Source organism: Filicampus tigris, chromosome 15, assembly GCF_054856515.1.
Source record: "Filicampus tigris isolate MCC_2025a chromosome 15, RoL_Ftig_1.0, whole genome shotgun sequence".
Lineage (NCBI taxonomy): Eukaryota > Metazoa > Chordata > Actinopteri > Syngnathiformes > Syngnathidae > Filicampus > Filicampus tigris.
This window is the reverse complement of record NC_141231.1, coordinates 14762807-14789014: the sequence shown is the minus strand read 5'-3', so window position 1 is coordinate 14789014 and position 26208 is coordinate 14762807. Positions and strand designations below refer to the sequence as shown.

Below are 26208 nucleotides of genomic sequence, written 5' to 3'. Positions count from 1 at the left end.
GTCAGTCATTGACATCATGAAAGGCAGTAGTGTTTCCTGCTTTTCCAACAGTGTCTTGAAGGCACTAACAAGGATGTCTTTATTTGACTGAGGAGCATGGAAGGAGGGAGGGTGAAAGGAACCTGCATGGAGGCTGTCAAGGGCCCCACACAGGTCCATACTTCTGTGTTCTCCTTCAAAATAAATCAACCACTCGGAAACTCTTGCCCCGTGTTCAGGGAAACCCACTTGAGGTTATTTGGTTTTAGTGAACTGCCGGCAGGGGGGGGGGGGTGCATTTTTTCTTTATTTAATTTATGTAGTGATGAAAGTGGAAATCCAAAATACTGTTTTTTTTTCAGTTTTTGAAGAAGTATATTGTTAATAGAAAATAATATGGGTTATTATTTTGTTATACTATCATTGTAATTCATGTTCCATCGTTACTTATGTATAGCCATTTTTTCAGCTAAAGTTGTTTTTTAAGGTGGTAAGTTGTCCAAAGGGAAGTAAATTTGAGGGCAGTGTCCGCATTTCATTCAAATGATCGATTTACTAACTGAGTTATCTTTCTTTTCCTTGCAGCTCCATCCACTTTCATAATAGAAATTAGCCCAATTTGCACAAATTAAGTTCATTAACTAGCATCACCGAGCTAACTCATTAAAAGAGCAACAGGGTTCAGAGTTGGACTGGGTAAAATAGTTAAATAAATGATAATAATATGTATGTGTTTACTTTTTATTGAATTATTTAGTCTTACAAAATCACATTAATACTTTGTTCATTTTAATTTGTATATTTGAAGTACGCCGGAGCATTTTCATTCAGGCGTTTTGGTTGGCCACCTATATTCTTGTTGCTCACCTACCTGCCTAGTTAGTGAAGCTATTTTTTTAAATCACAAAGACTTCTGTGCTAAATATAAATTTCAGTGCTCACTTAGAGAATTCTTTAAATAATCAAAGCCAGACCAGACAACCTTTAAAACAATGACTCAACAATGCGTGGTGCATTCTAATGCTCCAGAAATTAGTTCACTCTGTGTGGAAGGATTCAACATTAACAGTAACACTTTATGTAATCTATTTATTAGGAGTGTTTTAAATAAAAGATACTTGCCATTCTTGTTTAAAAAAAATGTTCTATGTGATTTCAGTCCTGATGAAGCTAAAATAATTAGAAAACGTTATTTAGCTTATCCAATTCCTCACAAAGCTAAAGAAGTCTCTTTTAAAAATTTGAATGACACTTACCCATCGAAGCATTTCTTATGTATAAGATTTAATTGGGACAATGCGGATTTTGTGAAAATGACGTGGAAACAGTGGAACATATTTTCTTTGAATGCAAACTTGCTGGTTGGCATCCAAAGAAATTGTGTTGCTCCCTTTAAATTGGATGTCTATTAAAGTGGGGGTTCAGTTAAAGGAGGACTTGGACTTTTTGGTGAATAATTTGCTTTCTCTTGCGAAACATTTTATTCATAGGTGTAAATTCCTCAAAGCGAAGCCTCACATCAACAGTTGGAAGAATGATCTCATGCTTTTCAAAAAACTCCTTGTATTACATGTCAAACAAAAATGCCGAGACTATTTTCTTTGATGGACCTTTTTGTTGTTCTTGATTGAGACAATGACAATTCATTTATTCCTATTTTGTTTTTATTGCTACTTTATTTTCTTGTATGCCGTTTCAATTGTTCGGATTTATGGTTCAACATGTGCCTTATTGGTTTGTATGTAAATTTTCTGAATAATAATTAAGAAAAAAAAAGTTAGTGAAGCTATACATAAAGAAATGAAATTAAAAGAATCAACTTCAAATAGACGACATTGTTATTTTAACGCGCTATCACGTCGCGTTCCTATGGTCTTTATTTTGAAGGCGACAGGCGCGTTGTTCCGGTGTTTGCTGACTTGACGAAGCGAGGCGGTGCCAACCGACGCTCGTTTACGGGCGCTCTGCTGCCGGTAGCTTGTGTCCGCTCAGGACCGGCGGAGGAGCGGCAGGACTTGACCGCTGCACCCCGGTGAGAAACCACCTCCACCCGGACAGGAGTGGACCAATCACCGCCGGGACGACAGGTAAGAGCCCCGGACGAACGAGCCGCATTTTCGCTTGCAGTTATTGTTAGGTTACATTTTGTGATAATCAGGAATCAAGTGATGGATTTTGTTTTAGTTGACAAACTTTGGGATTTTTATTGTCCTTATAACTATGATTCAAACTTTTTATACGCAATGATTCAATGGTATGTGTGGTAAGGATGATTTATTTTTCATTTAGATGCTAAAATAAATGGCAAATAAAATAAGGCAACACATAATAATAATAATAATAATATAATAATAATAACATGCACACCCATGTGCATATTCCACTTCTCCATACTTGTTTGTCTCCATCCCTCACATGCAGCACCGTGAGGCATTTTTATCTGGGAAAAATGGTTCTAATCCTGCTAAGCGCATTCACTCACTAACAAGCAAGCAATACATATTTGAAGCTGACTGTTCTCATTTTTGCAAAGTGGAGATTATGGGATTGGAGGCTGCTCGGGGCTCGCTTGACTTTCGACGGGAGGCAAACAAAGGCTAAACGCACCCATGATTAAGTGCGAAAAATGACATGATGCACAATGACACATATGCGCTTCTGCGTGATGAAATTGCCCCATTTGAGATCCACGCGCGCGTAAATGAGTGTGTGCTTGTGTGTGTCGTACTAACATACATACTCACTTGTATGACATTGTAACCTGCCCCCCCCACCCCCACCCCCGCTTAAATCGGTTGTTCCTTTTTTGATTGCTGCCCTTTGTTGTTGTATTTGTGTGTACATTCTGCTTCTGTGCCAATTAAAATGGACCTCAACGGATGAATAAGTATCTAGAGTAGCTCAATAAAGTACCGTAGCTATCTTGCTGTCCAAGCGCCAGCGGAATTCTCATCCCCACTCACCGAACCTTGCCTTTTAAAGCCACACACATTCAAAGTCACGGATACTAGAGTGTATGTGATGTGAGGACGGCGACCCCATGGATTAAAAAAAAATAAATACCTACACCTCACATGCACATTTTGTATCGCTGTTACTGTTTAATCATCTAAAGTCATTTTTGGAGACCACTTGTTTAATCAATTGATGGAATATTCCGGAGGAAAAAAGTAAGAAGTAAAAAAGTAAGCAAGCTGAAGCTGCCGCCGACCACAGCGCTCACTCGCGGACTTGCCGACGTCGCTCGTCTCCGACGCTAGGCCCCGCCTCCTGAAGGCACACGTATCTACATTAATTTTATGCTTGCGATTTCTTTATTTTTTTATTTGCATTCCAATATATTTACAACGTGTTTGCAATGTGTGTTGTTTAAATGTGTTTCAAGTGTGTGGAAGAGGTCAACTTTAAAATAGTGCCTCACAAATGCACTTTTAAGGCTTTCTTTGTCAGCCTGGCAGAACGTCTTGTGGCAGTTTACCGGCCCGACAGAAAAGGGAAGTATCGAACCCCCCGCCGACACCCGACTGTCGCGTTGGCCCACGCTTGGCAACGTTCGCGCAATATGACGGCACCGTGACAACAGAAAGATCGGTCCCAAAATCTTGCTCACGCCTTAATTATGTAATTACAATTCATGCAAAGAGCCGCTTTAAAAATAACTGACCGAATCAATGCAGCCAAGGCTCTGAAGGCACAACTCTGAAAATGCGGATATCAATCGGAAAAATACTCTTTCACTAAGCCTCCGAATTAACTTTCTGAATCGGCACCGAATTACAATTGTCCTTTTACTGGAAATTCGTTTTTTAGGTCATTCTTTTGAACAAAAATCAAAAAGATATTTCACAACAAGCAGCACTTTGGGACATAGTGGAACAATTGTTCAAAAAGGAGAGGCTTCAATTTTTAATTCCCGGTTAGGTTTACCGTCAAACCAAACAAAGAGGTCGTGTATTTGAAAGAACCACATCACTTTGCCTTGAGGTCCTCGAGCAAACTGCGAACACATCATTGGAAACACAGACAGGCCGGTGTCATGCTTTAAGCAATGGTTATTTCGACACAAACGGCGCAGCAACACAAGTAGACAGAAAATATAAAAGACTCACTCACGTATATTATTTACCCTCTGCGAAAAATGGTCGACCCCTGCATACCCACACGTTGGGATATTCACAGATTTTTTTTTTCAATTTTTGTTTGATTATATTTTTTATTTACATATTGAGGGGGTTTATTTATTTTAGGTTTTTTTTTTTTTTTTTTTTTTCTCATTTTCCCCATTTTTGCCTTTTGAACTCGGGCCATGATTCGGACAATCTCCTCCCGCCGTCTTATCTGCAATATCCACCGCTGCCGCAACGGCCCATTTCCCGCCCAGTGGGGGCCGTTCACGTTTCATCTGGTGCAATGTTTCCTTCGAGATAATGCAACTCTTTCAGGAAGTGGAGGACCCGCTCACAGCGCGAGACTGCGTGCGCCCGTCTGACTCTCACGACACTTGTCATCCCACCGCTTATTGTGTGGACTCTTCTCTTTGTGTTGGTATTTTTCGCGTTGTGTGCGTTTGTTTTTGGACATGTTTGTGTGTGACTGAATTTGTGCGTGTACGTTTGTGTGTGTGTGTCTGGTTTTGAGTGTGAGTTTGTGTGTGAGGTTGGCGTGTACTCTGTTTTTGTGTGTGCTGTCCATGAGTTTAAGTTTCTGTCTGCGTGTTTTTGTGCAATTCTGTGTGTGTTTGTGTGCGTATTTGTGTGCTTTTTTTGGTGTGTGCGTGCGCCTGTGCTTGTTTGCATATGTATTAGGATATGAACGATTTTGAAAAATAATCAAATTGTGATTTTTTTTTTCCCTTCACTATTGCGATATGTGATTTTTTTCCCCCAAGGTCCTCTTGTTTAATTTAATAAACATAAACAAAAATTTAATATGTATTACCATAAATAATATCAGATTTATTATACATAAATGTTTTGGTCTTATAGGTTAGACGTACGCTAAAATAAAGCGCAAATGAACCTTGGATTATTGACTTTTTGTTTATCTACTTCAATTAGGGTACAAAACACTTTGACTTGCAATTTTTTAAGCGCTCACTATGACAACTTCACAATTTTTTTTAAATCAAATGAAATTAATTAAATTAAATCAAATTCCAACTATAACGGAAACCAATGTGTGGGTTTATTACTTCAACTTTTTATGTTTCATGAAACAATCATATCGTCGCTGTCCTGTGAGGAAAAAACACGTGTCCAATTTTGTCATTTTTTTAAAAACATTTTCACGTTAAAACGTAAAAATGTGAAAAATATAAACGATATATAAAAATGTGGACTGCACTTCTTAAGCAGTCAACTTCCAAAAATTGAATTCTATTACATCGCAATGTCGATTTGAATTCGATTACCTTTTCAGCCTTAGTGTGTGTTCGTGGAAGTCGTTACGTGTGCTTTTGCCTTTTGTGTGCAAATGTGTCTTTTGGGAGTGTATGTGTTCATTCTGCGTGTGTGTGTGTGTGTGTGTGCATGTGTTAAGAACCTTCCATCCAGATGGCCCGTTGACAGGAAAGGTTCCGGGCCAAAGCGGGCCCCTAATGAGCGGGGAGGGTGCAGCACCTGAGGGGACGGCACACATCACATCAAAGAGCACCTTTTTCCCACTTCCCGTCTTTCCCTCTATCATCCCCGTCCGTATCCAAGCTGTCTTCGGGGCGGGGTGCACCCTCAAAATCCACGCAGGCACGGGGAGAACATGCAAACCCCACACGGGTGGGAATCGAAAACCACGACCTCTGTACCGTGAAGCCATTGTGCTAACCAGTCGTCCGCCGTGTCACCCTATCATGTAATGTATAATCGATCTGATGTTGTTTATTGTATGAGATGAATTGTGTTTGTTAAGACTCATTCACTTCCATTGACGAATTTACTTGTCACAGTCCAGCCATTCAATCCACATTTCCACATTTTTTCTAATGTTCTAATGTCTAATGTTGCAGTGAATGAGTTAAAAAAGAAAAAAAAGAAAAGTACCTTGAAGCGGAAGTCAACCCAAACATATTTTTTTCAAGAACATGTTCCCAGCAGGTTAAGCGGCAAAATGCACTCGTTTTTAGCCATCTCTCGGGGGCGGCCATTTTGTCTTCTGTCAACTGAAAATGACATCACAACAGCTCACAACGACCAATCACGGTTCGGATTCAGAAAACAGGTCAGCCGTGATTGGTCGTTGTGAGCAGTTGTGATGTCATTTTCAGTCGACAGAAGACAAAATGGCCGCCCCCGGAGATGGCTAAAAACGAGTGCATCTTACTGCTTAACTTATACTCCACAAAACGCAAAATTCATCAGGATGTTGATTTTGAAAATTAATGCTTCAACTAGCGGGCCTGCTGGGAACATATTATTGAAACAAAATATGTTTGGGTTGACTTCCGCTTTAAAAAAAATATCCACAAAAATAATCGTAATATTGAGGAAAAAAAAGACAAAGGAATTAGATTGTTTTCCAGAGTCGTTCAGAGGACAAGCGTTATGGCGAACAAATGGAAGGACACTGTGGCTTGTTCTAAGAGCTTAAATGTTATCTGGAGCCTGAGAGTGACAGGAGGTGTTTGAAGCAGACGCAGGCCTCATTTGTCACTCAGTAGAAAGGGGTCGCGAGGTGGTCTTGCCGGAACGCCTCCGCCATTTAAAGGTTGAATGCGGTGAACCTTTGGGCCACGTGTGAATTCTGCTGCAGGAGTGTGACTGTCAAGCACACGTTCAGTCTTTATTCTTCATCTTAACGCACAATGTGGATTTTGCCCTATCTTTACAGCGAGCGAAACACCCGCTGGCCCCTTTTACAGCGCGCGTAAAAGCTGGCCTTTTGTTCATTTATTGTTTTAACCGTCTTTGTTTTGTGGCCATTCCGTTCACCCCACTCGTACGATTTGTGACATTTCAGGGCATTTTCAACCTTTTGGCGTCAACAAATGACAGAAAGATTTTGCGATACTTACTGCTCGTTATGTGTCTCTGCGAGAGTTCCTTTTCGAGAATGGAAGACAACAAAAAAACACAATGAAGGTTAGAGACAGACTTTGTTGGGAAAGTGAAAAATAATAAGCATGGTTGTTTTGATTGATATTGAAATCACGATTAATACACACGATTATTCAACGATTTCAAAATGTTGTATTTATTAAGCGACCAACTGAACTTGAAGTAGACAGTAACTAGTAAAAGTAAGGGAAAAAACGTGGTCGAAAATGTGGTGAGTGCTTGGAGATTAATAAAATTTTAAAAATGAATAAAAAAACAAGTAGAAGATAGTCGCAGTTGACCTTTATTATTATAACTACATTTTCTCAAAATAGGAAGAATATAATTTTTATATTACCAATGTGAATGTGTTAAAATAGTTTGTGTGAATATTCATTATTTGAAGGTACTGTAAATCCCCCCCGTAACTTACTAATGCTAATTCTCGCTAACCCGTCAATGGGGTTTTTCATTGACTGCTAGCGATACGTTTGTATTGAAATAAACAATACGAGTAATTCCTTTTGTTGTTGTGTTTAGATTTACAGTAAACGCCAACACATTCTGGATCCACTTTTAAAGCGCCGATGCGGCAATTTTTCAGAGTCTCTCTGTAGAAGAGGGTCGAAACTGAGCCAACATAAAGACGATCGAGCCACATTAAATGTAGGCAGGAAGTTGCAGCAGTAGGGGAGAGGAAGTGATTTGAGGAGGTTTAGAGGAGATGCAGCGGTGTCTGATGGGAGTCATCTCAATTTATTGCCCCCCGAGAATGAAAGATGTGACGGCTTTAATGCGCCATTTTGTCACAGCGCGTGGAAAATGGCTAGTTTTGCCTGCTTGTAAACAAGCTCCCGACTGTGTTTACATGTGGATTTAGAGCATCCCGCCAGCATGCCCTGAATTTATGCTTGTTTGTCTGCCACGGAGATACAAGTAACACTTTTATTTGGAACACGTTAACAGTTAGTGTACTTGAGCTCTTCGTGTTTTGTTTTTTTCAACATGCGTATTGGGACACGTAAAACACTCCAGATATGTTTTTAATCTTTATTTCGCATAGTCATAACTAGTCGACTAATCGAGTATACAGCTCCACGTTTTGCCGCGCGACATCGCGGTCACTAATCACGTTTTTGGCTCGAGCACAAGGCGGAACCGCTTGCAGCAGCAGTCGGCTGCCGCCGCACACGAAGAGATCCGTGATTTGCAAACCTCGCAAATTCCCAACATGCAGAACCCGCTCTATGGGTGGCCCAGAATGCTGGCCAAATTGTGCAAATGTTACCTGGCTATCTAGCAGCAAGTAACCTGAAGGATAGCATTTTTTTTTCTCTGGCTGGAAATCTCATTACTGTGGTAGAGTTTTCACCCAGCCCACGTCCATATACTGAAAAGATGCTAACGCTGTTAGCTAACGCTAGTGTGTGTGTGTGTGTGTGTGTGTGTCCCACAAAACTGAATGCAGCTGTGCTTACCTTTTGGCTTTGACATGATAGTTGCACCCGTGGGGAATTTGGATGTTTCCATAAGATGGTGTTATAGACAGAGCAGTTGCTTGAAAGTGGCTTTGAATCTTCACCCAGTCTAGAGAAAATAGCGCAGAAGAGCTGACATTTTCAGAAATAGGCAAATGAAAAAATTTGATGTTAGGAAGGCATTCCAGAACCCCAACTATTTGTATAAAAGTTATTTTAAAAAAATTCCATATGCCTCCTTTACACGATTTGCAGAGTAACTTGCAAACAATGTTTTGCTAGCCAGGAAAATATAAATATGCTACTATATTTGAATTCACTGATTCTACATTATGACATGGTATTGACATTTTGTCCTCTCTTGTACATCATCAAGCAAAACCTGAACATTTGACTTGTTGGACAAACGCAAGCAGCAACACGATGGCGTGTTTTTGCACCGGCAATAAAATTTAAATGCGATGATTCAGTCCTGTTGAGTGAGCACGCGTGTGTGCGTGTGTGTTAGCAGCCATGGCTTCTCAAGTAACCTGGGGCTGAATCAGCTTATTCATTCCCCCTGGTGAGCGCCTGCTTTTGCCTGGAAATCTGCACCAAATGACCAATACTTTGCGCAAGCGACTTCGGGCCTTGATTTCTCTAAACGATGCTTTCGTGATTTCACATACACAAACCGGGAACTCATTCAGTGTACAGAGTGAAACATGACGTTTTCTTACGAGCACCTTCAAAACCAGAAAGGATGGTGCCATATAGGAAGTGATGTCATTATATAAGCACACCACTTATGGTGGTTGAAAAAAGTCAACTCTAATTCTGTTTTGGTCGCCATCATTGCAGAAAAATTCTGCTTCAAAAAGATAGTAAGTTTAAAATGTATTGAATATATTCAAGTGTAAGTCAACCCAACCAACCCAAAAATTATTTACAAAAATATGTTCTATGTAGCCCTACTAGTCTAAAAACAGCATTGTGATTGATATTGTGTTTGGTAAAATCCACCAGTTTTTGTCCATCTCAGTGGGCGGCCATTTTGTCACTTGCTGTCAACGGAAAATGTCATCACAGTCGCTCACGTAACAACCAATCATGGCTCACCTTTGGAAAACAGGTGAGTCGTGATTGGTTGTTACCTGATCCCTGAGCAACTGTGACGTCATTTTAAAATGGCCGCCCACTGATGGCTAAAAACGGGTGGATTTTGCTGCTTAACTCATATTCCACAAATGCAATACAGTATTTATCAGAATGCCGTGTTTAGTCGAGTGGAGGTGCATATAACATATTCTTGTAAAAAAATCTTTGGGGGTTGACTTTCTTTTTTTCCTTTTTGGCAGTTTTGAGGACTTCACATAACATGAAACCACTGCTGTTTGCTCGTATTTACATCGCCACCGTACAATTGAGGATACAATTAGAAATGAACAAAATAAACACACATGCTAACATTAGCATAGCAGCACTCTCCATTTTCTCATTACCACCAGTCTCCTGTAGAGTTTTTGTAGTTTTCCCTGGTAATAAACGTGGAACCTGCCCCAACCGAGGTGTGTTACGCCAGAGCCACTGATTTTACCAATTGTGACTTGTTGCTAGGCAGAATTCACGGGGTCAATTTTATCTGCCCCATTAATAAAAAAAACTTAGGGCTGTGAAAGTTAAAGTCACATGACAATTGAATCGCGACTCTGTATCAAATACAAAAATGCTTGCAATTGAAAGGATGATACATGGCGGCAGACAATTCCTACCGCCTCGCCTTTCCCTAAAGTCCAGCCGCCCGCTCATTCCTCAAACATCCTCCCAAGTTGCCCAACAGCAGAGGCGCCTCGCCGGAGCACAGTCCGGTATTCACTCGCACCATAGACTAATCCTTTCACAGGGCGGCGCTGTCAAAGAGGCGACTGTGTGTCGAGCCCGTAGAGGCCGAGTGCGATACACAGAGATACATTTAAAGATATGTACAGTAACTCAAACAAGCTGTCCATCAAGCCACCCAAAACATATATTCGCACTTAACGTGTTTCTCTATCTTTAATTCATGGCTATATTGGTTTGTGATCACATGATGATTCCACATTATTTACCTTTTTGGTTTTGGGCCTTTTAAAAATAGTTGTCATTGGTTTATGATTCAGGTATGATTTCTGTATGAATAAGAGTATTTACATTTTCTTGTTTTATGAATGTATTTATTATTTTTGTATTTCAAATTTAAATCATATTTTCGGTAATCTATCCCAAAGTAGGTACAATTGTTTTTTCATCTATTACTTCACATGGTCATTACGGAGCCTGGAGGTGTGGGTGCAAAGTATCCGGCAGCCACCGTTGATCGTAAAATGCTCTTCTTCATTCCCCCCGTGAGCATCCATCTGATATTGAATGTTGAATAATTCAAATGCTGCCTTTTAGAAGTATGTAAAAAGCGCACATAGGTGGATATTGTAATTCTGGTGAAAAGAGCCATTGTGCCTCAAAGGATGAGTGTACTTTGTGTAACTGACCCACTTAGTTCTCTCACTCATGTGACATTTTTCTCCGCCATCCGGAGCACTCGTGGTCATGCTTTGGTGTGGTTGCTAGCTGCTACGACTCTTTCTTTTCGCCAACATGTCGAGCGGCCCCGGGGTGGCGTCCTCATTTGACATAACTTGCATTGATGTGCTACGGAGGGAGAATATGAAACGGTTATTTCGTGCGGCGTTATTCGCGTTTGGTGATGCAACCGCTGCATGCGCCAGATGTGCAAATCTGCTGCCTCCAGGAGTGAAAATATTTTTATTGGCTTTTTGGCGGCTGCATTTCGCTAACCTCTACTGGCCACCTTTGACGTTTTTTTTTTTTTGTTGCTTTTGATCAGACGTGCCGTTTTGAGGACGTCAAACTGGCATTGACTGGGTATATCCCATGTGTGCCTTTACGCTTGGGATGTGACGATTCACTCAAGCCCCGATTCGATTTTCAATGACCGATTTTCGATTCAATTCGATTTTTGAAAAAATTGCTACCATGCTTGTCTCGCAAAAGCATAATTTGATTTACACATTCAAAATGTGCTATGCAAAAAACGTTTCAAGACACCATTTTCTCGATTCGATTAATCGGGCGAATCGATTTTCGATCCGCTTTCGATTGGTCGTTACATCCCTAGTTTACGCTGAACGGATTTTCATCCACATTGAAAGAGGCCTGACCTCAATCTGAATATATAAAATTCCTTTTTTTTTCCTATTCATGCTGCTGTGACGCAAATCACCATGCAGAGGAAATCAAGCCTGAATCCTTTTGATGCGCTGCAGTCTCGGGTGACTTGATCCAACAACAAAAAACGTGTCTTTTCCAACCTCCTTCAAATTTAACGGGCTTTACAACATTTGAGAATCCAGCTTCCACTCTATCTTGACCGCCCCTTCTGCTTTTCTCCACTCACAGTGTCAAGAGAGCGCCCCGTTGACGGCGGCAATCTTTGCTATCCCAGGGATCTCCAGACGCTCCCTGAATCATCTCCGTGCAGGAAAAGGGCAGCGCACATGAGTCACCTAGCGTGATGGATGAGGTAACGGCGCCTGGGTCTTCCAGCGGACCATGTCGCTAAGTGGAGTAACAGAGCGGGGAAAAAGTGCTTTCTCACAAGCGTCCCAGCCTCATTTATTGACTCTGCCGAGGACCGAAGCCCGCGCCGAGCGGCGGCGCCATGAAGTGACCTCACGCTGATAAGTGGCACGGCCATGGAACTGAATCGCAAACGGACTCTTATCGTCGTGTGTGAGGTTACGTGATCTTTCCAGAGCGCGGGCGGATGGCTGTTTGAGTCCGAGGGGCGAGCGATTTCCATGCGAGACGCAGCCATGTTGCGGCGTGGGCTCCTGGCCTGGGCGTCCCGCGTGGGCGCCGCGCTGGTTCTTCTGTGTTGCTCCTTGTCACTCCTCTACGTGATGACCTGCAGTCCCCCGCACTCGGACGACCCGCCTCTGAGTCGGGCCCTGCCGCACGCCGGCGCCAATCAGGTCAGCCCGGGCGGTACGAGGCCCGGGGTGGGGCCGGGCGGGGCTGGAACTGGACCGCCGGTGGTCCACTCCTACCAGGCGCTGCTGCAAGAGCGCGAGGAGCAACACCGCCTGCACATCTCCTCCCTGAAGAAGCAGATTGCTCAGCTCAAAGAGGCGCTGCAGGAGCGCAGCCAGCAGCTCAAAGGCGTGCAGGACAGCCTCAAGAGGGCTGCCGCCGGGGGTCCGGCGGAGGGGCGCGGAGCGCAGGCGGCCGACCTCGGGGATGCCCCGGGAGCCAAAAGCCAGCAGGCGGACCTCCAGGACTTCCTGAGGAGCCAGCTCTCCAAAGCCGAGGTGACGGCCGGAGCCAGGCTGCCCAGCGAGTACGCGGTGGTGCCCTTCGAGAGCTTCACCCTGCAGAGAGTCTACCAGCTGGAGATGGGCCTGACGCGTCACCCCGAGGAGAAGCCTGTGAGGAAGGACAAGCGGGACGAGCTGGGCGAGGCGCTGGAGTTCGCCCTGCGCGGACTCAACACGCCGCCGCTGGACGGCAAAAGTAGCAAAGTCTACTCGCCGTCTGACTTTGTAGAAGGTGAGAAAACGCGAAAAGATACTAGATGTGGGGTGTTGAGGAAGTGAAAATGGGGGGTGTAAACATACGCAAAGAAAAGGAGCAATGGCACTAACCCAAACACTTCTGCTCAGTAGAGATATACCGATGTCTTTTTCGGGGCCGACACCTTATTATTCATATCTAGTCAGTTAGGCCGATAACCGATATTTGGAGCCAATAAACATTTTCAGCAAAAGAAAAATATTGGCATCTAAAAAAAAATAAATCAAAAAATCTAAATGTAACTTCATTGAAACGTCTTTAAAGCGGAAATCAACGCAAACATATTTTTTTCAAGAATATGTTTTGTGCAAGCCCACTAGAACGAAACAAAGCATTCTGATTAATTTTGCGTTTGTGGAATATAGATTAAGCAGCAAAATGCACTCGTTTTTAGCTATCTCTGGGGGCGGCCATTTTGTCTTCTGTCGACTGAAAATGACATCAGAACTGCTCACAACGACCAATCACGGGTCACCTGTTTTTCTGAATCTGAGCCGTGATTGGTCGTGGTGAGCAGTTGTGATGTCATTTTCAATCGACAGAAGGCAAAATGGCCGCCCCCGGAGGTGGCTAAAAATGAGTGCACAAACACAATATTTATCAATTTCAACTAGTGGGCTTGCATAGAACACATTCTTGAAAACAAAAATTTGTGTTGACTTCCTTTTAAGCATTTCGTTGCTGTCCTGTGAAAACATGAAGGTCCAATTTTGTAATTTTTTTCAATTCCCCCCCCCCAAAAAAAACACATAAGTGTCTTTCACAGGACAGTGAAAATGTTTAATTGAACAATTTTTCAGATTTGCATAATGTGGATTTTTTTTTTATTATGTTTGCCAATATACATCTTTGTCCTGAATTTATTGTACAACAGTTTGTAGAGAAAATCACAGTACAGGATGTACCTTGATTTTAAGATCATATAGTTTTCTACAGTCAATAAAGTCCTCCAAAATTTCAAAATGGCAGAAGTTTTAAAATTTCACTTTTGTTTTGATTTGAAACAAAAACAACAAATGCAGTGCTCCAAAGGTGAATAGAATCTCAATTTACGGTAAATAGTTCCTTGAAGTTAAGACAGTTTTAAATTGATTTGTTAGATTTCAATATTCGTTAAAACGCTGAATATGGGAGCCAACGATCGGTCTGTCCTTATTGCTCAGCCATCCAAAAGAGTTCGATTCTGCTCGATACTACGAGGGAAGGTAATTGAGAAAACTCAAACAAGACGTAAAAAAAAACCAACGAAAAAACACCATTGTGAGAACTCAAACAAGAAAGAAAAAAATAAAATAAATGCATGTTGTTTTTGTGCATCATGACTTTAGTAGCCAGGGACGACGAGTGTGTGCGTGTGTTGTTTATCAGGATATCCTACTGAGTTGTCCTGCTTTGACCACAACTACAGGAAATGGACACAGCTGTTCCATATTCACGGTGGGAGCATCTCAAGTCTAGTCTATCTTTGGAAGGTCACCAGCCCCTTTTACACTGCCTGTAAAATTAGGAATTTTCATTCTTCTGTATAGTTGGCACCATCACAGAATTGGGGGGTGGGGGGGGGGTGGCACTCGGTCTGCCAATTTTTGGGGGGGCGGGGTGGTGGGGGGTACTGCCAATTTTCTTCGTGTAAGAAGCCCACAATGTGTTGAAAGCATTTGTCGTGAAACAGCACCCCAAAACGCCCCTTTCAAACTTAGCTAATCGGAGCCGTAACAGCAACATTTAAGCGCCTTTGCTTTGAATATTGGTGTGACAGTTAAGTAGTCAGTTATGGTGGGAAAAGTACTCTATTTATTTATGTGGGATTCATCACCAAAGAGTCTCAAAGGACTTCACAGAAATCAATGGCATCCCCTTGGCTAGATAGGGGGGGCTAAAAGCAGAGGCAGAAAAAACGTCCGCTCTTTTCTTACAGCTCACAAGAGAGTGGGACGGAAAAAAAAAACCGCGCGTACTCCAAATCGGTCAACGTATTTGCAAAAATCAAAGCTTATTTGCAGCAACCCTGCGGGGAAAATCAAGCCTCCCATCGCAGGAAGCCCGCTCGTTTTGGGTGGTTATCAGACTGCATCTTCTCTCTTTGAAGAGCGCGTTCCGGTTCATTAGCGTCTTTTCTTCCCGGCTCTTTTACTTCCTCTGTGGTCTCCATTCCCGCTTGGTGTATTTATCCCCCCCCCCCCAAGTGTTGACCTCAGCTTCAATTTTTGCAAGACAAGTCCAGTCATTTATGAGTTGATTAAAAACAAGCTAACAATAGCATACAATAACACAGAATTAGCATCGGTGATTAAGATAGCCTAGCATGTGTGGGTGTTTTGTTCAGATTAGCATTGCTCTACCCGCAAAACATCTCAGTGATCGATTAGGTCATTCATATTTTTTTTTTTCAATTGAACTGGTTTCATGTAAAGAATGGTTTCAACAGATGGAAACAAATGATTAAAAACACAACACCGTTATACTGTATGTAGTTGTTGTAGATTGTATATGTATGATTTTCTCTTTGATGAGCAGGCCGCCCCTAAAAATGGGTGCGTGTTGTAATACAGAAAAAGGTGTCAATCGCACAGTTTTGGCCGCACGTCATTTGATAAAACGTTTTGACGACAAAGATAGAGCTTCACGTAGCGCCAGGGCCCTCGTTCTTCACCGCCGGTCCAGCTGATATTAATTTTGAGACTAGTCATGATCGGAAGACATTCTGTATTTTATGCTTGCAATTGTTTGGGTTTAAATATGTTTACAATGTGTGTTTTAATAGATTTAGGTATGTTTTAGTAAATAAAAAAAAAAAACACTTATATTGGCTCTCTTGTGGATTTTCAGGTTCAATGTACGGCCCGACAGATATGGATTTTTTTAGGGTGATGCCGATTCTGATATTTGGCAGGATAAAATTCCAATAACCGATTTGTTGACATTTTTTTTTTTTTACTGTTTACAACAATACAGATATCAATTACAAGTAGAACATTTGACTCTTTTACAATACATTGTCCTTTAGTATTTGTTAACAGATTTTTTGCGCAATGTTTGAATGTCATTATCGTTCTTATGTTGTAATGTAAAAAAAAAAAAAAAAAAAAAAATCGTCAAAGATTGGAAAACAATCGTTTGATTTTTGCCAGTTTTAAAAGGGCCGACATTGATTCAATTGAATCGGCTGGCCGATTATTGGTTGGGCCCTCGTTCACCGAAATCGGTTCTGTTGATTATGTTAAACAACGAAACGTTTGCACAACCAGTATTAAGTGGGTTGAGGCTAATAAAAACACACGTTCACCCCCGGCTATCTCTCCACTCAAGTAATAACAATAAACAACACTACAGTCTGTAATAATAATCATACTAACATGTGCAAGCCCTGTCTCAAGTTTGTGTTTGCTTTCCCGCGCGCAGGCATCACGCGCACAGAGAAGGACAAAGGGACAGTGTATGAGCTGACCTTCCGCGGGGAATCCAGTCGGGAATTCCGCCGCCTGGTCCTCTTCAGGCCCTTTGGACCGCTGATGAAGGTGAAGAGCGAGCGGGTGGACACGGCCGACGTGCTCATCAACATCGTGGTGCCGCTGTCCCGACGGACCGACAAGTTCAAGCAGTTCATGCACAACTTCAGGTGAGTCGCCCTTGCTCCACATTGGTGGTTTTTCCATTTCCATTTTAAATGGGGGATTAAATCAACAGTGAGATTAGACTGAGTAAACTGAACAGCGGATCGTCTTATTTGCTGCGAGGAATCAAATCCAGACATAAACAAAACTGGGACAGATTCAATGATAGATTAATTACCAAATGAGCATCTCCACGCTAATAATTTGGGGTGGGAATCTATGGTACCTCAAGATTCCATCCGATTACGATTTAGAGGCCCGCGATTCAATTTATTTCCGATTCAGAGGCCTATGATTCGATTCGATTGCGATTCCGATGCATCAGTAGGCTTATATTTTATAGTCCACGTAAAACACAGGTACCTTTTTTAAAAAAAAAACAATATTATGAATATTCAGATGTTAGTTATATTTATATAGAATCGAGCATTTTGCAGATTATCCCATTGATTAATCGAGTAACTGGGTGAAAAGAGATTTGCATGTGAGTGAACGGATTTTCACTGTATGCGTCTAAAGTCATCAAGCTGACACTGAATTCTGCTTGGTGGTCTGTCAGCATTAAAACTCACCGTGTGATTTTGGGCCATTGCTTATCACTATTTCCCCCCCCTCCCCCTACAGCGGCACAGCGCGGCATTTACTTACTTGAAAGAGGCGTTTCACCAACACTTCAAGCTCATTCATTTTGAACGTGTGTGTGTTTGTTCATGTTAGCAAATTAAGTGCCGGCCGGGCTCAAAGATAAGCTATGAATTCAAACATTAGCAGAGAAAATTGCTGGGAGGGGTTCAGCACAAATCTCCTCTTCAGATGCTGCTGAAAATCAATTTGCCTTGCAATCACGTTGCCAGCGTTTCGACGGAGTCGCTCACCAAACAGCATCTGTCGCGGCCTGAACAAACGTATCATTCATGACATTTTTCAAAGCCTATTTGAGCTTATCCAGTTGGAATTGATGACAATTTGCTTGCTTTGATGAGCACAATCACATGTGCTTATCTGCACCCACGTTTTGCAGCAGTGATAAATGCAACATTTTTATTCAAATCTCCCGCAGACAAAATTTTCCTCAGTGTCCCGACATTCTTGTGCTTTCAACAGGTTGGTGCCAGAAAGTAACAGAAGCAAATAAGAAGCTATTTTTAACATCAATTGAACAGTGCTACGTATGATTTTCCTGTTTTTATTTATTTGTATTTGTATATCATAATATTGTGTATTATTCCCTTCAGGGTGGTCAGTAAAATGTTTATGAATCTAGTCTTAATGTAAAAGTTTCACGTGAGAATAATATTTTTTTTCTGCTGCTAAATGTTTCATCTGTTCACTTTGGGAGGTCTATGATGTGAAGTGCATCATCAATGAAAACCATTTTTTTTCAACCCATTCTATGGAGCCGGCACGTTGGTTAGCGCATCTGCATTAAAGCTCCGATTTTTCAACGCGTGCTCATTTTGCTTTCTCAATGAGAGCATTTATGTGCGTGTCTGTGCAGGGACGTCTGTGTGCGCCAGGACGGTCGCGTCCATCTCACGGTGGTCTATTTTGGGAAGGAGCAGGTGAGCGAGGTGCGCCGCATTCTAGAGAACACGTCCAGGTGAGTCAGGAAATCAGCATTCTATCTATCTATCTAGCTAGCGGGCTAGCTATTTTTCTATGTATCTATCTAGCTAGCTATTTTTCTAGCTAGCTATTTTTCTATCTATCTATGTATCTATCTAGCTAGCTATTTTTCTAGTTAGCTATTTTTCTATCTATCTATCTATCTATCTATCTATCTATCTATCTATCTATCCATAGCATTATCTAGGGCGCATTTGAAAATACGCATCCAGCGCTTCACTCCGATCACCTTTGCTAACTTGGGATCTATCGCTCAAGCTCGCTATACCTAGGTCTCTAGCTCACTATCTAGCTTGCTATCAAGCGATCTCATTCTAATTGAATGGAGTGGTTCTGGTTGCTATGGTGATTCCGGTGGACCGGCAACCCTCATAGGTTTCATGTTTGGTCTCCAGTCCGCCGCCACGGAACGTCTCCTTGCCAGGGAGAAGATGGAAATGAAAGCGACTAGCGATGTAGCAGAGACTAGCGGAGGAAGGGATTTATGATGAGTAGAGTCTTGTAATGGGAGATGAATGAAAGCAGAAGTTAAGCGAAGATGCAGGCAGCACACATTGGATTTGAATAAAGTACTGTACACAAAGTTTTGTTTTTATTTTTTAACACTGTTCCAAGCTCTTCCTGCAGTCTTTTTTGTTTGTTTGTTTTATATTCCCTTGAATCCCCCGGGAAAGACATATGTACTTGTTTTCAGACTCTTACTGATGATCCTAACAAATATTTATCATTTAATCTATTAAATATAAAATAATAAAATGTAGACTGTGTGATTTTAATCAGGTCTGGGAATGATTAATGAGCATTTTGTATTATGTCTAGCTGTGATAGCTTTGAAGATGTACGGTGAGCAATCAGATTGATAGTCCCTGTAAGAATGCAAACAAAATTCAACTTGAATACTTGGAACTGAAATACAGTAAAGCTACTAACTCCCGGGTTAGGATTTCAAGTTAAGGTTTTAAACTAGGGCTTCGAGATTGGGTCAAAGTAGGTAGCGTTTCAAGTTAGGGTTTGCAGGCACAGGATAAAAACGGAAGAAACAGCTGGAAAGGGATCACCTTCAAACAAGCTTTTTATTATTATTATTTAGTCTGTCTTTCAATTCAAGTCGGATTGGCTCGAGAGGCTCTCCTAAGACTTGTGAGGAAGCAAAGGGATCAGGCGAAGCTCCCAAAATCAATAACAAGCTTCTCTGGCTGACAGCTCGGGCCTGTCAAGTTACACAAATTTCAATTTCCGCCGTTGTTTAGGACAATGAAAGGATTCTTCTGCAGGTGACAGCTTCTGCGCTATCCCAAGTATGCGCCACAACTGATAGGTGCTCTGGCCAGCTGCAAGTACTCACATGCCGGAACGCACGCGCACACGCGACAACACAAACAAAGCTGCCTGCCACGATGCTTCTTCATGCTGACATTTCGTCGCTGTACATTGTAAAAAAAAATTAAAAAAAAGGTTGTGGATGTGTTAAACCAGGGTTAAGCCTGGGTTGGGGATTTAAAATAGGGTTTCAATACAGTGTGTGGGTTTTAAATTTGAGATTCAAATAATGGCTTGGATTTCAAAGATGGGTTTCAAGAATCGTTTTGAGCCAATTTTTTGAGAGCGTGTTAGGGTTTCAAAGTAGGGATTTAAATTGGGGTTAGTGTTTCAAAGTAGGGTCTCAAGACAGGGTTTGGGTTTTAAATTCCAGTTTTTGAATAATGCTGTAGGACTAGGGTTACAAGACAGGTTTACGGTTTCAAATAAGGATTTTGTCACTTGGGTTAGGGTTTCAAACGAGGGTTATGGATTCAAAGTAGGGTTATAAACCAGGGGTAGGGTTTCAAACTAGTGTTGGCCTTTGAGTTAGGATTAGGGTTTCAAAACTGGGTTAGGGTTTCAAGTCAAGGGTTTTTATCTGATTTAGGGTTTGATTTCAAGAGCGAGAGGGTTTTGAACCTGGATTAGGCTTTCAAAAGGAAGGTTTCAAGTCAGGGTTTAAGTCTGGGTTAGGGTTTCAAACAAGGGTTAAGGTCTCAAACTAGGCTTTGAGTCAGCGTTGGGATTTCAGGCTTAGAAGTGAAAGTTTCTGACAGACGAAGGCAAAAAACAGCCATGGGAAGCTGTATGATTTTTCAGGCCACTAGACGGGTAAAGGCCCAGAAGACGACATTGGATTTTTGTCTTTTTATGGCCATTAGCAGTGCAGTGAACACATTTCCACTGGTTCACCAGTCATCCAAGAAAAAGTGGGGGGTCCGTCTCTCCCTTCTCTCTCTCTCATGTAAAGCCCGTGTGAGCTCAGCATTAGTCACTCACCGCATCAATTATTTGGCCCCGAGGCTCCATCGCAGCTGTCGCAGCTGTTTACGCATTCTCCAGCGACTTAAGCGATTTCGCCACCGTCGCCTCTTTTCCCAAAGAAAAGACGCCACCTGCCGACACCCCGTATGACATCTAAAGAGTGTTACAGAAAGAGCTTTTGACGATAGGTTGCACCAGAAAAAAACAGTAATAAGTGAATTCATGAATGGTGAAAACTGAAAAGGGCAAGCGTTCTCTATAATTTTTCTATCAGAACCTCGCTAAACCGCCGGCTCGTTTTTTTTTTGTTTTTTTTTAATCACCCTGCAGGGAGGCCAACTTCAAAAACTACACTCTCCTGCAACTGGATGAGGAGTTCTCCCGAGGTCGGGGTCTGGACGTCGGGGCGCGGGCATGGAAGGGCGGCAACGTGCTGCTCTTCTTCTGCGACGTGGACATTTACTTCACCGCCGACTTTCTCGGATCTTGCCGACTCAACACTCAGTCCGGTAAATAGACAAATATAATATGTAATAAAGTGTTGCATATTTATCTGTTTATCTTGTTAAAATCATTAATATGATGATCGGTGTCTTCACATTGATGAATATCATTAATTATCTATGTCATAATTAAAGGTAGGATTGTTTTTTCATATATTTTTTTTTTTTACACATCAACCTATTACAACATAAGAAAAAGATGACCTTCAAACATTCCCTCCCCAAATTGTCAATAAAAATGGCCGATTATTCACTCTATTGTTAAGTTAAACAAATACAAAACAAAGAATGATATACATTTTCTGCCTAAAATTCTCATCTGTACTGTTTTAAGAGTAAGGGACCAAAAACCAAAATGAAGCAGAGGTTGTTTTTTCTTCTTCTTGGATTTCAGCCTTTTGTTAATTTGAAGTAATTTTGTGAATCGTCAATCACGAATAAAGGTTTGCTGTAGTAGCCTGATATGACTCCTAATCATGTGACTTATCACCGTCTTTATGTATCCTGCTTTTCCGATACCTTTCTCCCATTCCAGGTAAAAAGGTCTTCTACCCAGTGTTGTTCAGCCAGTACAACCCTAAACTGATCTATGGCAGTCCCGAGCACATCCCGCCAGTGGAGCAACAGCTGGTAAGATATATTCATAAAGAAAAAAAGACTCTTCTTTAAGCCACCGGGAAATGCGCTTGAGTCATGCTAATCTATAGTGCAGAAGGGAGGCCTTGAAAGTATCTCCTCTGTGGTTTTTATTGCTTACTTCGTCTCTTCTCAGGTGATGAAGAAAGACACAGGCTTCTGGAGAGATTTCGGATTCGGCATGACCTGCCAGTACCGCTCGGACTTCATCAACATAGGTATTGATCGAAAGTTCCGCAGGCAACTGGTTTTATCTTTGGGACGTCTGCCATCTCTGGTAAAATGGACTTCCTGGCAAGTGTGCAGATTTTATGATAATGCTGCATTTAGCGTCTGTTGTTCAGTTACATTACATGTGAGATTTCATTACGCTGCCTCAAATTGGCGGCCGTGTACGTTAGCGTAATCCAATAGCGTCAATTTAAATGGGAAGTCAACCCAAAAAAGGTTGTTTTTTTTTCAAGAATATGTTGTGTGCAAGCCCACTAGTTGAAACAAGACATTCTGATAAATATTGCGTTTGTGGAATAAGAGTTAATCCACACGTTTTTAGCCACCTCAGGGGGCGGCCATTTTGTCACTTCTGTCGAATAAAAATGACATCACAACTGCTCAGGGCTCAGGCATTAGTATTAATTAGTATTAGTATTAATCAGAATGCCGTATTTCGACTAGTGGGCCTGCTGGGAACATATTCTTGAAAAAAATTACGCTTGGGTTGATTTCCTCTATAAAATCGATTTAGATCAAATGGAGTCAGTCGCACACTTTCTGAGAATATTTTATGTTTTTTCTCTATAGTAAACGTATAGGGGAGAAAAAGGCTGAACGCCTATGAATTCCAAAATACGGTGGCAATTGTTTTGATCTTTTCAAAGACTGGTTATAGTTTTCTGACATTTTAACCAACGTTAGGCTTTTTCTTTTTTGTTGTTGTTAATTATGAACTTTGGACTGTCCCCTACTTTGAACGCATTCTTGCCTCCCCTGCAGGAGGTTTCGACATCGACATCAAGGGCTGGGGCGGCGAGGACGTGCACCTGTATCGCAAGTACCTGCACAGCAACCTCCTGGTGGTGCGGGCTCCGTCGCGCGGCCTCTTCCACCTGTGGCACGAGAAGAACTGCGCCGACGAGCTGGCGCCCGATCAGTACCGCATGTGCATGCAGTCCAAGGCCATGAACGAGGCGTCGCACGGACAGCTGGGCATGCTCTTCTTCCACAAAGACATTGAAGCGCATCTACGCAAGCAGAAGACGCAACAACAACAGAATGTCAAAAAGACATGACGACTAAACTAATAAAGTTTTTTTTTTTTTTTTTTTTTTTTTACTGTTCAACTAACCACACGTCCAATGACGTTTGTGTTTACTTGTTGGGAAGCAGAGACACCTACAGGAGGGGAAGTGAACAGCAGGTGAGTGGAGCGAAGGACTTCTTCAACCGCCTTCTGTTGTACTTACCTGTCATTTTTTATATTTATATTTCAAGTATGTATACAAATATTAGGATGAAAGATTTGTTTTCTCCCCCTTTTTTTATTGATTAATGTTCATGGGTAAATATAATCCGCTGTACATTTAACCAACAAAACATTTTCAGTGTATCGACACAATACAAATTATATTTAAAAAAATAATAATACATAAAAAAAAAAAAAAAAACGGTATGCGTTCAACAGAATACAATTAATCCCAATTTTCAAACGAGTCAATTTGACTCACACTTTAACAGGAGAGTTAACTCCTACAACGGCCTTATAAAACATTTTTTTTATAATTTATTGCCTCGTATAATCATTTTTTATCGATCATTATTTATGTGTAATAATGTAAATAGGAAAGTGTACAATTATTATGATGCTCCTTTTATTTAACCCGTTTGCAGCAACATTTTAACATTCAAGGTCAAAGACGAAACTTTCTGTCATGTTTTTTATTGTAATTACCTGTATCATGAATATATTGACGTTGACTCAAAGCAGAGTTGCCCAAACTGAGGCTCAGGGCTAAGGGTCCATTTTATTTGTTGGGGGTGGGGGTAGTATATACCCATATGATAGTCATATGTGATGTATTTTTGTATTATTGGATTGTGTGAAAGAATCAAAGTCTTGTGCTGAAAATGTTTGGGGAACCCTGACTTAAAGGACAATTCTGGTATTTAAAAAAAAAACTTAAAGTAGACATTTCATGCAGTTAATATGCAGTTGAGTATGTGCTACTTTCTCAGAAGCAAATGCTACTCTGTGTATCCAGCAAAATTCCTTGCAGCTCCGCTTACCTTTTGGCTTTGACGTGAGAGCAGGGGCATCACATCTGTAGGAGGGTGTGGGTCTCTGTGGCTTGAAAGTGGCTCTTGATCTTCCCCCAATTTGTATATTACTATTTCATGCTTCAATGCCCATTGATCTTCTGCTGCTCCTTTTGGTCTGTGCATATTGGTCATCATGGGACAGTACAATACATAAATAATTATTCCAGAAAGAAAGTTTCCATGGTATGTCGTCTTTGAAAAAATAACAACAACAAAACGAAGTGTTTAGAAATACCTGAATTAGCCTTTTAATGGTCAGAAATGTTCTTTATTCCAATTTAATGTGACATTTTATGAAGTTTCTTTTGAGGGGGTGGGGGGGCGGATAATCAAGCTGAACATGACAATCAGGCTGTGCAACTGGTTGTCTTTGTAACAGTGAATATGGCTGTCAACATGAAATGTAATATTTGACACATCCTTTCGTCTTTTTTATGCACTTGTACTTTACTTTCATTTCATATTTATTCTGCCATGCATTAATTTGGGCATAAATAAGGTGCCCACTAGTCAAACTGCAGTCCCTGTGATGCAATTGCAGTGCTTGACCAAGAATGTGAACAATTTCAATGTTTTTTAAATCGTTATTCTTGGAACTATAAATGAAAATTTCAAGCTGTTTTTATGTACATGTGAATTGCTGTACTTTAACAAATACATAACGACATTTCCTTCATAAAATGACACATTTTCATCCTGATAAAAATCCATTACTCTCATAAAGAAGGGACTTTACGTGTAATATTGCATTTTTTTCTTGTAATGTTTTTAGTATATTTTCACATTTTGACTTTTTCCTCATTATTTTAGGATTTTATTACAATATTAAGACTTTTTTCATGTTATGACCCAATGTTATCACAATATTCTAACTATTCTTGTAAAATTGTGACATTTCCTTGTAATTATGGTTTTGTAAAAATCATAATACAGTATAAATAAACACACCGTTTTCTTTGTAAAATTAAAACTGTTTCCTGTAATATTATAACTTTATTTTCCTAATAATATAATGTTTTGATTCTTGCAATATTATTACATTTTACCGGTGAACTGTATGACTTTATTCATGTAAAATGTCGACTTTTTTCAAAATAATTCCATGACTTTTTCCGCAGCACTGGGCAAGAATTCGACCTTAATAAAAATTTTCACAACTCTTGATGAAACATTGACTTACAAGTAGTTGAATGGGACTGTCATGCCCGCTGGTGGGGGTCTGTATCGTTTTTTTACTGGCACTAAGCAACTTTGAGAAGGATGGGAGCAACCCTGGCACGCAAAAAAAAAAAAAAAAAAAAAATACAAATACAAATACAAATATAATTGCTTAACAGCATACTCACTTCCTCCTTTCGCTATAAGGACGTTAGTCGATTCGAACGTCTACACGCTATATTGTCATGGCAGAAGCCCTAAAACAAACAGAAAACAAAAGTATTGTTTGAACAAAATTAGATTCATTACCTCATCGCTATTCATCTTTCACACAGCCACTGGAAATAGAAATGTAATTCAGTCCAACTTGCAGGCCAGCGAGAGCTCAGGATTTCACGACACGACGCGCTGGCGCGCATTGGAAATGTGGTTGAAGTTTGTCAAAACACTACCGCTTTTGTCCACATGGCGCCGCCATAATCAACAAAAACTGACATGACAGTGTTGATCTAAATTACCACTTTTTTCTATCTGTATATCTGACAGGAAACTGCTAGCAACCTACAAGATGTCTTTCTCTGTCGCATTTGTAATGCTGCGTTTTAAACACAAGATGGCGACAATGACTGACAACTGCGGGGAACTGATTTCAAATCCTGTCCAATTCAAAAAGGGAAAAACGTTGGAAAGTACAGAATTCCACCGTTTGAAATCCGTGTATCATTTGCATTTATACATCCACTCTAGTGCGAGACTCCAAACGACCATTAAATAACCATTAGTGCAAATATTCACTCCATGTAGAATTTTTATTTTACTTTTTTTTTTTTTTTACTGTGGATAAAACAAAACACGACAAGCTATGACTAGGATTTCGCTGAGCAGTCTGACGTACCACGTTCCATGAACGCAACACTGTGTGGAGCCCGCCTCCGGAGCTCAGGCCGGACTACCGACCCCCCCACCCCCCCACCCC

At 41.1% G+C, this 26208-nt stretch overlaps 1 protein-coding gene and 1 long non-coding RNA gene across 4 annotated transcripts; one reads left to right on the top strand and one right to left on the bottom strand.

Annotated features, from left to right (window-relative positions):
• Nucleotides 1-1925: 1925 nt before the first annotated feature.
• csgalnact1a (chondroitin sulfate N-acetylgalactosaminyltransferase 1a) lies at nt 1926-24693 on the top strand. The gene is made up of 8 exons (XM_086053958.1): nt 1926-2066; nt 11921-13069; nt 16496-16712; nt 18206-18307; nt 20950-21128; nt 21658-21752; nt 21895-21976; nt 22752-24693. The coding sequence occupies exons 2-8, from the start codon at nt 12322-12324 to the stop codon at nt 23045-23047; spliced, it is 1719 nt and encodes a 572-aa protein (XP_085910084.1). The 5' UTR covers nt 1926-2066; nt 11921-12321; the 3' UTR covers nt 23048-24693.
• On the bottom strand, nt 2804-25645 carry LOC147135690 (uncharacterized). Of its 3 annotated transcripts, XR_015089884.1 has the most exons (8): nt 25421-25492; nt 24042-24189; nt 22814-22999; nt 20635-20772; nt 8486-8594; nt 6986-7013; nt 5521-5597; nt 2804-3249 (listed from the first exon to the last, which is right to left on the bottom strand). It is a non-coding gene; the product is annotated as an uncharacterized LOC147135690 (long non-coding RNA). The 3 variants fall into 3 exon arrangements; XR_015089885.1 differs by lacking the exons at nt 2804-3249; nt 25421-25492 and adding an exon at nt 25542-25645 and having other exon boundaries at nt 5168-5597; XR_015089886.1 differs by lacking the exon at nt 2804-3249 and having other exon boundaries at nt 5168-5597; nt 22799-22999.
• Nucleotides 25646-26208: the final 563 nt, after the last annotated feature.

Coding starts and splice junctions, on each gene's coding strand:
- csgalnact1a (XM_086053958.1), top strand. CDS start 12,322: ATGCGAGACGCAGCCATGTTGCGGCGTGGGCTCCTGGCCTGGGCGTCC. Junction 16,713..18,205: donor CAGTTCATGCACAACTTCAG/GTGAGTCGCCCT, acceptor GTGTCTGTGCAG/GGACGTCTGTGTGCGCCAGG. Junction 21,977..22,751: donor CTCGGACTTCATCAACATAG/GTATTGATCGAA, acceptor CCTCCCCTGCAG/GAGGTTTCGACATCGACATC.